This window comes from Anser cygnoides, chromosome 2 (genome assembly GCF_040182565.1).
Source record: "Anser cygnoides isolate HZ-2024a breed goose chromosome 2, Taihu_goose_T2T_genome, whole genome shotgun sequence".
Taxonomy (NCBI): Eukaryota; Metazoa; Chordata; class Aves; order Anseriformes; family Anatidae; genus Anser; species Anser cygnoides.
In genome coordinates this window covers 31711339-31725725 of record NC_089874.1, presented here as the reverse complement: position 1 = coordinate 31725725, position 14387 = coordinate 31711339, and the positions used below count along the sequence as shown (strand labels likewise).

General features: G+C 38.3%; 1 protein-coding gene across 1 annotated transcript in view; it reads right to left on the bottom strand.

Annotated features, from left to right (window-relative positions):
- Window positions 1–14387, bottom strand: part of BZW2 (basic leucine zipper and W2 domains 2) — a 57168-nt gene that overhangs the window by 21690 nt on the left and 21091 nt on the right. The window contains exons 3-5 of the mRNA XM_048068399.2: window positions 8366–8542; window positions 7161–7264; window positions 4494–4559 (exon numbers count right to left, since the gene is read on the bottom strand). Coding sequence (XP_047924356.2) covers window positions 4494–4559; window positions 7161–7264; window positions 8366–8542 — 347 coding nt within the window. The remainder of the gene's footprint in view (window positions 1–4493; window positions 4560–7160; window positions 7265–8365; window positions 8543–14387) is intronic.

Here is a 14387-nt window from a genome sequence, read left to right as displayed (position 1 = left end):
TTATTTCAACAAACTGTGACTCAACTAAAAAATGGATGAAAATTTGGGATGCAGATGAATGCATTTATTATTTCTAAATGCATAGACGAGAGACAAATGTTAGGCTGTATTTCCAAATGTAGCAACTGGCATATACAATGGAGCAGGTAAAATAACTCCAGTGCCACCTTTAATGTAAAGACAAAAGTCATTTTTACAGAATTTCAATATAAACCTAATATAAAGCCTGATTGGAAGCTTAGGGATTTTAAGTTTTCCTTACGCAAGCTTTAATCAACAATATTGTACCAAAAGGAAGTCTGTATGAGAAAAAACTTTGAATTAGACCTTATGCTCTTTACTGTAAGTACTGAGACCAAGATTGCTAATAAAGATGAAACAGCTTTTCATTTTTGTGTAGCCTACTTAATGCTCATTCCTTCTGCACCCAGACAAGCAACAGATACGGATTTTGAGTAGAAAGTGGTCATGTTGACTACTTGAATGCCATAGACCAAGTCTTGACTTATTTCTAAGGCCTAACCTGCACTGGGTTTTGTCAGTAATGAGCAGACCATGAACAGAGTTGAGTTGTACCCATTTATGTCAGATTGCAGTCATGAAAGCAACAGCACCAGTAAATCCAGCTGTAAAGTGAGAGTTATGCAACCCAAGGTGCAAAAGGACCCTAAGAGAAGAATCCAAACATTTATCAACTCTAGTTTTGAGAAATCTGTAATTGTTCAAATGTTTTGGAAGGTCTGAAATCATGCACCTATGAAGTTCACAGCCTCCTCCTCTTCGCCTTTTGCTGAAACATGCTTCTTGCAAGTCTCTTTCAATGAATTTGAACTATGATGTTCTCGAGCTGTACCCATGGCTATATCTTTTGAGCAGGAACCAGGTCATCTATATGTCCCTCGCTGCTTAAAGTACTGCTGGTGCAAATAGCATAATTTGTTTTATGATTTGCAAAAAGCATCTCTAACAAACTAGTACATGCCATTTTCTGCTGTTAGGATATTATTCTATACTTTCAAGTAATTTAGGAGGAGACTGGGTGATGGGAAGAATCAAAACCTTTAATTAACCCCCCTTAGAAACCATCAAAAAGAACAGAATGTTCAGTTCAGTGCTGTTGTTTCTGATTTTTATTGCTGATTGCTTTAAGAGCTCTTCTTTTACCATCACTATCACAAACCTCTGCAGGGAAGTCACAAAATGTCCAAGTTATTTCAGAACAGTATGAAAACACCCACAAAAAGTTCCAAGCTGATTCTTCCCTGCTGTTAGACAAGCACTGGTATTACTGCTTTTGTTACAAATACAGACTGATTCTAGGCATAAAATGCACAACTCTGGCCCACAATTTTATATTTCTAGCATAGTTATAAGAACTCCCACCTATTCTAGTGGGAGTTTAGAACGCCTAATAAGCACAAGACCAGACCTAATGTTCTGTTCCGTGCTATTTTCGTCTTCTACGAAAAAGTCTTTCAGTCACAAGTTCTAGGTATATAATACATACACAAGTAAAGATATGCATGTAAAAAATAAAATAAAATAAAACAGTGTTTCTACTCTTCTATTACCATCTGGAGATCTTAATAGTGAAAATTAAGGAATTCTATCCACGCAGGGAGCAAGGTGTCTTTTTATATCTTCACTATCTGAAGTAGCCTGTTGCTTTTGTATTTGATAATCTGTTGCGACTGTAGGCAGCACTGAATTGTCACCGTTTTGAATTGTCATATTTGGTCTCAAAATATTATTCAGACATTTAGGATACAGACAGCTAGTAACACTGCATACTTCATCGACTGACCTAAGCAGAAATACTTACATAAGAAAGATGAACACAAATTTGGAACTGAGAGTTTTACGTAAGTTATTGCAAAACATGGTCACAGGTCTATACAGGAACACTGGGCAGTACTCATATGAATTTAAACTGACCATATTAAAAATCACCAGGTGAGAAATGCACTTAAACATCTTCGCCTTCTGTTGAAACTGCTTGCACAAGATAATTAAGATGTAGAAATTCAGATGTACAGTTTACTTATGCCATTGGAAGAAAGAATAATTCACAATTTTGAGGGATAAGAATTAAGAAAAAATAGTTTAAAGCTAGAAGCTTTTCAACAAAAGGGAAGGGTGCTGGGAAATAACAACATCCTAAAGATAAAATTATGAACTAGAAGACATAAAGCAAATACTTGTACGAATACTGCCATCTAAGACAAACTCTCTTGAAAAAGAAGTCCCACTGACACCATCTGCTTCATTACAATGAAACTGCTGGTATTGCCTTGTGTTGTTTTGCTTTGTTTTTTTAAAGCGTGACTTCTGTGAGAAGAGCTGGTTTTCCCTCCAAGTACTTTAACTGCCTAATGAAACTGCCAAAAAAAAAAAAAAAGAGTGAAACATTTAGGAGTCACTCTTTTCTAACTGCTGCCAAACTGTAGTAACCTTTGAACTACTGACTCCTGCAGAAACATCATCTAGAAATATTAATGCATCTATCATGTGACTCTTCTTTACAGGCTGCTACTCTCATACACATTACTACCCACATTGATTAAAGCATTAAATAAGTAAAAATCCAGTAGCGTTGTCAGAAGTCAGACACCTGAAGTATGGGTTCACAAAAACAGAGGACGAGCAGAAGGCAACACAGAGAGTCCTCAAGTGTTTAAGGCAATGACAGTGCACATGCAAAACATAAGCCCAAATCTGGGCAACAACCTTCCCAGTTTTTAATTCTGCAATACGGTGTATTAAAGGACTCTTCCCTACTGCCTCCACAGCACTGGCAAATAAACTGTGTATACCGACAAAGAGAATGCATCTGGCACCTGTGCTTAAAGTCCTGGTCCTCAGGAGCCACACCAAGACTTACACAAGAGCACAGAGCTAAGGGTGGCAATGGAAGGGCGGGTGGAAAAATTAATTCCAACCTACGACCAGTGTGCAAACCTACTCCTGCAATTTGTCACACAAGATGTGTGTAATCGGATGCTGAAAACCATGCAAAAAGTATGTACATAAAGTTGAAATTTGTGATCTGCAAGCTGAACAAGCTCACTATGAGCCCCATGCTGCCGTAGCCAGGATGCTCCCAACAGCTTTAAACAAGATTTCAGGACTCCAGCCAAACTGTACCTCAAATTACTGCTTTGTCTCAAGGTAGCAAATGGTTAATCTTCAGATTAAAGGCATTTGTTCCTCAGCTGAAGAGTCGAATTATTATATACTGACCATGGTCTTATCCAGTCACTACTGTGAAAAGTGAATTCTTAAAAACTTAAAGGATTCAAAAGCAAGTTACAAGAGAGAGAGGAGGCGGTTTGGATTGACATGGCATTTGTTTAATAAGCTGAACACTCTCTGAAACTTGAATGCTATGAGTCAGCGTTTCTCATGTCAATGATTATAGTAATTAAGAGCAAGAACATTAGATTTGTGTGGGGAGAGAGGTAAATTTAGGTCTTTAGAATGATGTATTGAGCAATCAGAATCAGTTAATAGGCATGCTGGCCGCAAGTGCAAAAATAATTTCCAATGTGAACAAGAATGTACAAAAATAAGTGCCAAATTAATTCAGCCACAGGAGGTGGTGGTGAGGCATCACACTCCAGACTTATCCTCACTTGACCCCTGCAGCAGTCGTTCTAATGCTCAGATGACATGAAAATACATTTTTCCTTTTAACGCGTATGACGTTTAGTCACAGGACAGGTTCTGCCAATACCCGCAGGCCTGTTAACTTACAGCACAGCACAGAGTTTATCATTTATTCAGGCCATTTAGAAAAGAAAAAGGTGTTTACATCTGCTACCAGGAGCTCAAAAACTCACATATTTCTTCCAGAAATTTATCAGGAGACAGGAGAGACATCGGTAGAACTCAATACCACAAAACAGTATCCACATCTATTGGAATCTAACAGGCAAATCCTGAAATCTCCATCAGTGTGGTGATGACTTTTCTTGCACATATCTGTGGCCTCAAATACTAAAACTTGTGGTTAGGACTCATTCGGCAACACAGGAGCAATTTACTACTCATAAATCAAGTGCTGTTTTGCACAGCACATTTGCATTTATTCTATGTCGAAAAAAAAAACACCACAAAATATATTAAAAAAAAACACACAAAAAACTGTTCTATTAGCAGGACAGTAAACTTTTCTCTAAGAACTATAACCCAAATCACACAGAAATCCTGTACAGAAAAAGCCTAGAATAAGAAGGTGAGTTTGGTCAAAGCAACCAAAGGAAGCATTAATTCAGAACTACTCAAGACCAAGTGCTGCCAGCAACATTCCCACGGAGCTAAAGTTGCACACTAAAGCTGCCACCCCTGCCAACTGTAGATTCCATCCTCTTTTCCATGAGAGCTAAATAAAATACACAACAGAGCAGCACTTACATACAAAATTATATTAGACATAGGGTAAAAAAAAAAAAAAAAAAAAAAAACACCCTTAAGGATACCACCACCACCATTACCTTTTTGATTTCATCTTCAAATGCTTTCTCCAGATATTTGTATCTCCTGATAAGTTTATTGAAGACCTAAAGATAAACATAGGTTAACTTAAAAAAACAGTAAAAATTTTACCCATCTTCTTTTACAAAAAAAGGCAAAGAGAAACAAGACCGATGCTACTGAACCCAAAAAGAATGTCCATGGCTAAACCATGATGAGACTATTTTTTTCATTTGAATGTCTTCACAACAGGAAAGAAAAAGTAGGAAGCCTAGATGGCTTCTTACATACTAAAGTTCTGCTATCTGTTTTTTCTTTAGACAACAATAAAGACATTGTTTCCAGAAAATAAGCAGCCAGCAGTATATTTCTGCCATCATCTGACATACTGTCCATCTCATGACTTATGAAACATCCTTCTCTATTAGCTTGTTCAAAATTGGAAACCATGAATTCTGCAATTCTTGATTTATAAAGCAACGTTTGAATCTGTGAATTTACTACAGTTTGAGAGTTTTCATTTTCTTCCTACTTCTCAAAATTTTATTCTCCCTCTCTTTTACACCCTATCCATAGATCAAAAGCAGGGGAAAGAAGAGGTTAACAGATACAGGAAATTTGCACTCTGCCCCCTTCCTTTGTTAAAGCAGCTGTCTGGGGAAGCTGTCAGGTGTAAATCAATGGAGTGAGGCAGTCAGGTAGCACTGCTGGTCATCCTTCAGTATAGGCAGGATCTTTATCAAATCCACTACCACGAATGCTTACAATAAGACTCACCGCTGTCAGGGAAAGAGGAAGAACATTTTACAAAGCTTTTACAACAACTATGTTCTTGGAAATGCTTGATCTCTAGTCTTCACTATTTGTTCCCCACCTTGTGACCCCAGATTATGAAAGCAGAAGCAGCACAGGTGCAGACTGCATTCTGATAGAAGAAGTGAGAGATAAGAAATTAAATAAGCAAAGAACTGCCCTTATTACTGAACAAAGTACATATACAAAGTACACCAAACATATAACTCGCTGTCACAGGCAAAAAGATTTACATGGGGAAAAAAAATGACATTATTATCAGGCTGGATGGGGGACGTAAAGGAGGAAATGAAGTTAAAAGAAAGTTTCAATTCATTTTTCAGAGAACGTAAAATACACTCAAGCACCCTAAATGGTAGTATTTTGGCTCTGAACAAGTGAAATGGAAATGAACTAACAAGTTCTGACCATGCTGAAAGGCAAAGACATACAGAAGTCTAATAAAGTAAGACGTGAAAGACAAAAAAATGTTACCTAGAATTTTGTTCATATTTCCAAATAAAATGTGTATTTTGATAAGTCACAGAATCACAGAATGGGCAGGGTTGGAAGGGACCTCTGAAGATCGTCTAGTCCAACCCCCCTGCCAAGCAGGATCACCTAGTTTTTACTTAGTCTTCAACATACCAGTAATAACCAGTTAATTAAAAAGATGAACATTACTTAATTAACAATATATTTTTTACATACGTGAGTTTCAACGATGCTTCATTTTTTATGCAATCCTACCATGTATTCAGAATTGCATAGTGACTTAGAACTTAGAATTCTTACTATATTTTCTCATGTAATAATTATCTTATGTTAAGGAGTTATGCAACATTAGCTTCTCTTCAATAATGTTTCTGGCTTCATCGCTTGTGTTCATTTCCCATAGACCTATTTGTGCAAGCCGTATTATTCTTGTAAAAAGGAACTGTACAGCGCATATGTAGAAGAAATGAAAGCTCTTCAAGAGCTTTTCTTCACTATGAGTCTGAATCCTAACTAGCTAAACAACCAACGGTTGGAGGCTTGAGCTTTATATTTTTTGCGATTCACAGAACCATAGAATCGCAGAACGGCTCGGGTTGGAAGGGACCTTAAAGATTGCCTGGTTCCAACCCCCTGCCATGAGCAGGGACACCTCCCACTAGATCAGGTTGCCCAGGGCCTTGTCCAACTTGGTCTTGAACACCTCCAGGGATGGGGCATTGTTCCAGTGCCTCACCACCCTCTGAGTAACGAATTTCCTCCTAACCTCTGATCTAAATCTCCTTTTACTTTAAAGCCATTCTCCCTTGTCCTGTCATTGTCTGCCTGAGCAAAGAGTCGCCCTCTTTTTTATTTTTTTATTTTTTTTATTTTTTTATGATCCCCTTTAAGTATTGAAAAGCTCCAGTGAGGTCCCCTGGAGCCTTCTCTTTTTCAGGCTTAACATCCCCACCTCTCTCAGCCTTTCTTCATAGGAGAGGTGCTCCAGCCCTCTGATTAACTTTGTGGCCCTCCTCTGGACCCAATCTAACAGATTGACATCCTTCTTGTGCAACATCCTTCAAATGTTTCTAAAAATATGTTTATGCAAATCTTTAAGGTTGCATATAGGAAAGGCCAACAGAAATAATAGGGATGGTGTCTAAAAATATACTGAACCCAAGTGTAGACTGAAAAAAGTAAGACTGCTTTCTATAAAAGAAAGGGTTGACAGCTGTGATCAGATAATCATAGACACTTTATTTTGTTACCTAAAATTTATTAGTTAGGGCAGCTTACTGGTTAACTATTTTTCAATTACCCTACAATTAGCCAGTTGCACTCTAGGCAGCCTACAAGTGTTCTACTATAATCCTTTTTGATTCATAAATGGAAAACAACCATCCCTTTATTATCCTGACCTGAGCATAGTTTCGGATGGCATCATGATCTTCTTCTGCAAAAAATACACAGTGGTTGGTCATCTTGGTCTTGTCATTGTCGTCTATGCGTGTGCCTCCAGGAGCTAAAACAAACAAAAGAAAAACACAGTAAGATTTAGTAAGTCTTACATTAGTACCGCTGAGGTATGAGGCAGGAGTGAAAACGGGCAGTGGAGAGAAGAGTGTAGAGGGGGAAACTTTATCAAGCTGTAGTGGCACCCATCATAAAGGACAGCTGGCTGATACACTGCATCTGAGATCACAAACCTCGAAGGACAAAGACATTCAGGTCACACTAAGGAATCTTAGCTGCTTTTGGGAGCATGGAGTGGGTTCAAATAAGAACAGGTTGCAGCATAACTCTTGTGTTTATTTTAACTACTACTTTAAACACCACAATAATGTAAATCATTTCCAAAGGTAAAAGTATTAGTGCTCTGTTACTAATTTGAGGACTCAGAACATCCTCCCAACCCCATGTAAACATTCAAAACACTGACACAAAAGACTTCTCCTGGCTTACTTTGTTCAGAGTTTTGTGTTGTTTTTTTTTTTTAAATAGAACTTCCACCGGCTTTTGTTTCCTGCGTTACCTTAAGACTTACAAAAATATCTTTCTTCTTACCAAAGAGCAGGAAGCAGGAATCAAACTAACGTAACTAGAAAAAGAGCCCACTTACTCAAAACACAGAGGAAGGCAAAAGGGGTCCTCTCCCATGCTGCCACTAACACCCGGGGGGAAACTCCCCATAAACATCCATAAAGCACTCCTCATTGTCCTTCAGTTCTTTCAGATAGCCTGTGTTGCAAGGTCTATGAAGAAAGCTTTGCAACAGCTAATAACCTGGAGGGCCGTATGACAACTCTTCAGGCTAGTAAGTTCTGGTTTCCCCTAGTTAGTGTCTTTCTTTGCTTGCTATTGCATTTGTATGCTGTTTCAACTCCGACTGAGGGCTTCTCAGAACAGTACCAGTTTTTTGTTGTATTTACAGAATGCCAAGGTGAAGTCCCTAGGTATTGTGTCACTACAAACAATAAAATATTCTATGATACTGGATCCATAAAGTAGCTAGATAAGTGCAATTGAAATACAGTTTATAATTTCCACTTTGTAAAGGAAGACAGCATCTTAAAAGAAGCAAGGCTAATCCTCAAAATTTTGCATTGGGTACACTGCAACTTACCTAGCATGCTGCCAGCTACCAAAATATCAAAGAGTGTGTCAGCATAGCGGCGATAATCAAGCCGTGAGCCCGTTGCATCCAGAAACTTGGCTATAGCCTCCAAGTCATTCCCAGCTTCATTGAGGCCTTGGACAATAGTATCCCTGAAGACGGTGGGTTCAAATTTCTCTTTTTCATCTGGAAGAGACAGGAAGAAGAAAAAAGAGAGGCGGACAGTTTTAAAATCCTGTATCCACCAACAATTCAAATGACCACGGCACCTAAACATATTCTTCCCATTCTGGTCAACGCACTGTACAGAAGTCTGGCTGGCTTTCATGGCCTCCGGAAATTTTGCTGTGTTTACCCTCACTTCCCTCTCCTCTTCATTCCCCCCAGATACCAAGACACATACAAACAGAGATAAATAAATAAAAGGGGAGACAAATACTGAAATTGCTTTCAAATTTCATCCTCTTCACTTGTTGAAAATATTACAGAATGTGCATACCACTATGTATTTTTAAATGATAGCAGGATAAAGGGTATGACAGTTTTGTGTAAATAATCTCACTGTACAAGTACTTCATTTTCCACTTCTTAATATTTTTCTTTAAATAATTATGGTTGCATATCTGAAATGTTTTCAAAGAGACAAGCCTTCAGGAAAAAAGATCAAGGTATTCATAAAAATAGCTTTTCTGTAAACATTTAGTACTCTGCAATATGGTGTAACCAAAAATTTATCTTTCATTTACAGACCTGAGCAGCACTAAGAATGCAGAAATGCGGCACTAACACCACATTTTCTACAGCTGTCCCTGGTTGAACTAAATTAGGATACAGTCTGACCCCCACACAAACACATCCTTATGCCAAGGCCATTAGTCACAACAGACACAGCCACAAACTCCAGATAAATCTAGGCAGGTTTTACACATGCCTCCTGCTGCTTTTTCTTGCAGACAGCTAATACCTTATAACTTGCTTTGTACAAGTCCTGACTTTACACAAGGGCACAGGTGAAGTGCTTGTTACCATCTAAATAACTTTGAACTTCAGAAACACATCTGGGAACAGTTCTATGACACTCCAAAGAAAAAAAAGAGAACCTACTTTCTTACCACTTGCTAACTTAAGTGTTGATAAAAAAAAAAATCTTTAAAAAAAAAACACAAAAAAACCAACAAACCTGCACACACCATAACCCGAAGACAAATCCAGAGATTTTAGTTACTAATGCAAATGATAATTGGTAAAATTCCCGTCTAAATAAGCATGCACTGCTGTAGTCTGAAAGGTGCCAGGTGCGGCTGTGGCAGGCTTTCGGGAGAGGAGGTTCTCCACGTTACCCATCCTCTGGCTGCAGGTTTCCTTTCTCTGGGACTTGCAGCACAGAAAAAGCAATGCTACCCCAAACACAAGTCAAAAGCAACTCCAAAAGACCTTGGATCCTAATTGCCTTTCTTCCTCCTGCCTTCCGGCAATTAAGTAACTTTTAGCTAAATGCCCACTCTTATCAGCTTTAACACTTACAGTACTGAAACATTTATAGCTCTCCTTGTTTCCCCGCATGCCCTTGCGGTTGACTTGTTCTACCACCTCCAGCACATCACCTGGATGTTCTCCCCCTCCTTCAACACATCCCTTCTAATCTAATCACCTAATTTTCAACAATTCCCTGCTGCTATGCCCAGCTTTTAGTGGCTTGTTGACTCTATTTCCTACCTCCAAGTGGCTTGCAGCCCCATCCTCCAAATGGAAGAGCTGAGGCCTACTCAACCCCACCGAGCAACTGCCTCACGTAGCTGCCACGGGGGGTAGCCCACGGTGGGCAAACTACAGAGGGTCCAGCAGGGAAACAGAAGGACATGCCTACAGAAAAACACCACCAGAATCCCACCTGAGCTATCAGACTGCTTACCAAATACTCAGGTGCAGCTCTCTTCTATCTTGAAGCACTAAAGCAAGAAGCCAACCAACCCAGAAACAAGCAAGCCTTTTGCTTAAATGCAAGTAATTTGGCATATGTACTTCAGCCAGTTTGACTTGTGCACAAGAAACACAGCTCCACCCATAAATAAATACCTAAGAATAATTATTCTCTTAAATACCACATAAGTATGCACTATTTACATGGAAAAAAAAAAAAAAAAAGCATGGTAACTCAGTAACCAGAAAGATGACAGACTTCTGTCTGAAAGTAAGAAAGAAGTAAAAAAAAGTAAGATTGAAGTAAAAAATAAATATAATAATAATAAAAAAATCTTATTTTTCCTTTTTCACTGTATTTTGTCTAAAATTTAAGATTTTTCTTCTTTACAGTGAGGGTGACAGCGCTGGAACAGGCTGCCCAAAAAGGTTGTGGAGCATCCTTCTCTGGAGATGTTCAAGACCCACCTGGACACTCTCCTGCTCAATGTGCTGTAGGGAACCTGCTTTTAGCAGGGGGGTTGGACTTGATGATCTCCAGAGGTCCTTTCCAACCCCTACAATCCTGTGATATTCATGTTTAAACTTCAAGGTGTTATGTGCTTGGTAGCATGGGTATACAGTCCTCAGTACAAACACAAACACCACGATTAATATTTCTTAGCTATTTTAAACGGATTCTTCTCCTGCCCCAGAAGTCCTCGTGTCATTTGGAGCACCCTACTATTTTCTCGTCTATCATAACCTAAAAATTTATGCAGGAAGAGGTGGTGAACTCACTGCATGAAAAATGATTTATAATTTTATTTTAAACATTTCCTACCGAACTAACGTACTGGGGAGGAATATGCTGATGTCGTACAGCAGGGTGAGTAAGAAGCCATCATCAAGAAGTGGTGACAGTATGTTGAGCTGTCAAGTACATAATTACTGAACAAGCACAGTTTCAATCACAGGCTAATGGAGGCAGGTGTAGCTCGCAGATGTGATGCATGCAATTTCCAATGCAGCAGCACTACACACAGCTTTTCATTTTCATCATGTTCCTAGATCCTTATTTCCTTTCTTTTGCTTGTAAGGAAATCACGAAGTACATTTGTACCTCCCTCCATAAGAATCAATTTTATCTTTTCAAGAGAAGGCCCACAACTGTATTTCTGTGGAAGAAAAGCGAGCTGCCCTGTTTGGCACCTCTTCTGACTTCACGTTAATATAAAGGTGTTAATATTGTCATTATTAAATAATTTTCTTCATGAAAGAAGGTAAATATGCATTGTTTGCCCTGCTTAGTTTCTTTTTAAGATGTCATTTACTTTTTATTTGGAACTAACCAAACTATTTACCCAGATTGCCAAAAGCCTGACATGGAACTGTGAGCTGCCTCCTTGCCCTAGAGGTTCTTTCCTTTTACAACATCAGGTTTCTTCCTTCAAATCTTTTAAACTGATTTTAATGCCTGCCACTACATACACTGGAGGCAAGGTTTACACCTTTTATTAGGTCAACTAATAGAACTGGAAGGAGGGGGATTCACAAGTTCCTTCTTCAGATCATGGCTCTCCTTTCAACATATTTTAGTCACTAAAAACACTTTCAAACTTTATTGGAAAAAACAACATCGTCTTTTTCCCTTTCTGCTTTCTGAAAGCTCAGAAACTGGCCACATTTGCAGCTAGATGATCAGTGACAGAATTCATACGAACAAGTATTTTCATTAAATGCCTGACTGCTGCATCACACCTTGCTGGCTCCTCAGGTGGCAGTGCTCTTAGCAGGAGCTGTAGAAGGGGAAAAACAGTATCCTGAGACACAAATCAACTGTCAAGAAGTATCAGCTCTCACTCAACCAGCTCCCCCCTGTGCATTTCAGCCCCTCCTAATGACCTGCCTGTTGCACACAGAGTAGTCTCTGAAATGCCATGGTCAAACCACACTCACTGCGCTCGGTCATATCTGGGTACAATTTAATGACTCCTTGAGATGCTGGAAGTCAGGATAGAAACAACTATAGTATCTTCTAGTCTAAGACCAAGACACAGTCTGCAACACTGCCATGATACAAAATGAAATGTATATACATGCAGAGGAATAAACATGCTAGAAGTCATTTCTACTCCTCTGCCTTTAGAAAGAAAACAGGTATCTACAGGTTTTTCAAAGCAGGAGCCTTGAATATTAAGGCAACCAGGATGTCACCATTTTTGAAGACGTTGCTTACACTTTAGACACAAAGAAGTGTTTGCATGTTACAAATTCTATAGTAAAGGTGTTTAACATCCCCAGTTCTATTAAGTAATCTTTTAAAATAAAACGAAAAACAAACAGCCCCCCTAATCTTCCAACCCCTGCTCCAAGTCTTTTCCTTCTTCCATGCAGTCACCCAGTATCTACTGCCACTTCTAATCACTGTAACAGAAATTTAATAGATAGGCACACAGAATTACAAATACAAACTCTTTATTTACTTTAATTATTACTTGTATTATAACAGAATTCAAAGACCAAATCAGTGTTAGGACCTCATTATGCTAAATACAATGCAAAACACAAACTGAAAAGAATGCTCTTACAAAAGAAAGAACAGTCTGAGACAAATATGGCAAATAACTACCGTAACTGACTAACCTGGACCAAACAATACATTTAATCAATCCAGCAGTATGCATATCTTGGATTGCCATTACTGGTTGATCTGACAGGTATTTTTCAGGGACTGCTAATTCCACCCCTCCAGCTACAACTATGCTGTTGCTGGTTAATGCTGTTCTGAACCATGCTGACAGAAAGTTAATCCCACTAACTACTGTAGCCCTGTGACATTTATTTGCAAGCACTAAAGGTTTCTTTTTCAAATTAGTTCTACCTATAAACATTGTATGTGCATCATAGGAAGGACGTTTTCAACTTCAGAGATCCCCTTCACTTGTATGAACTGTGACAGTCAAAATAACAGAGGATGCAATGTGTGCAAGGGAGGAAAGATGAAAGAAAGCTGGAATCATATTTAAACAGAACTACAAAAAATATTTCACAGTTCTCTTTCTGCGACTTTCACAGATCTTAATACATTCACTCAGCTCTTCAGATTCGTGGTAGAATCAGTGATTTTCTGAGAAAGACTACAAACTCTTTTTGTTTCTCTCATCCATACTGAGAAAATGCTCGTATTCACATTATCTGTCATAACAAGCTCAGACCAGGTGTTAGCTTCTAACGAGAAGCAGGAAAGTCAAGATGGGAAAAATCTGTTAACATGACAGATAGAAACTCCATCTGTGCATGCCAAAATAATAAAATAAAAAGATGTCAAGGTTGTCTTTTCACAAACCAGACATCTTCTGAAAAAGATCATCAATTACTGTATTATCAATATTTTGAGTAGATCAATATATTATCAATATTTTTGCTCTCTGCATCAAAGTGCTCGGCTTTCATTTGTCTCAAACACCTAAATTGTGATAAATGAACTCTATATGAACAAGCATGTCAGAATGACACTTGCTATACAGAGTACTTGGATGATCACTACAATCAGCACCAGCTGCCCTCATTAAAAATTGATAGAGTATATAAAAAAAAAAGACTGTTGGTCATGTTTGTAGAAAATCAGAATCCCTATTATCACTATTACAAATAGGGCATTTATGCCACGGCAATTAAGTGTTTCTTTTAACAACTGGAAGCAAACAAACTACATCAACAGAGGAGAAAAATATTTGTGGGAGTTTTGGTTGCTTGTGGTTTTGTTATTTTTCTAAAGGAGCTTTCTGACCTCTGCTCTTCAAGAAAGCATGTCCAATGAGATGATCTGACTGTCTCATAGAGAAGCAAGGTGAGAGAATTCCTTTTTAGAAGTAAAAGGTTCATTTATAGAGTTGGCATTGACTTGAGTCAAAGAAATAAAAACAAAAATTCCACATTATTTTCTTTATGCAAACTTTAAATGAAAGCTCATAGTTTGCTTTCTTAGTCAGAAGGGGCACTTTAAGAAATATCTGAGACAAACATTCCGTAAGTTTTCTTCCTAATACATAAATGCAGTAGAAATTCATTCCGAATGTAATTCTTTAACTAAAGTTTTTTTAAGAATTACTAGCAAGTAAAACCAAAC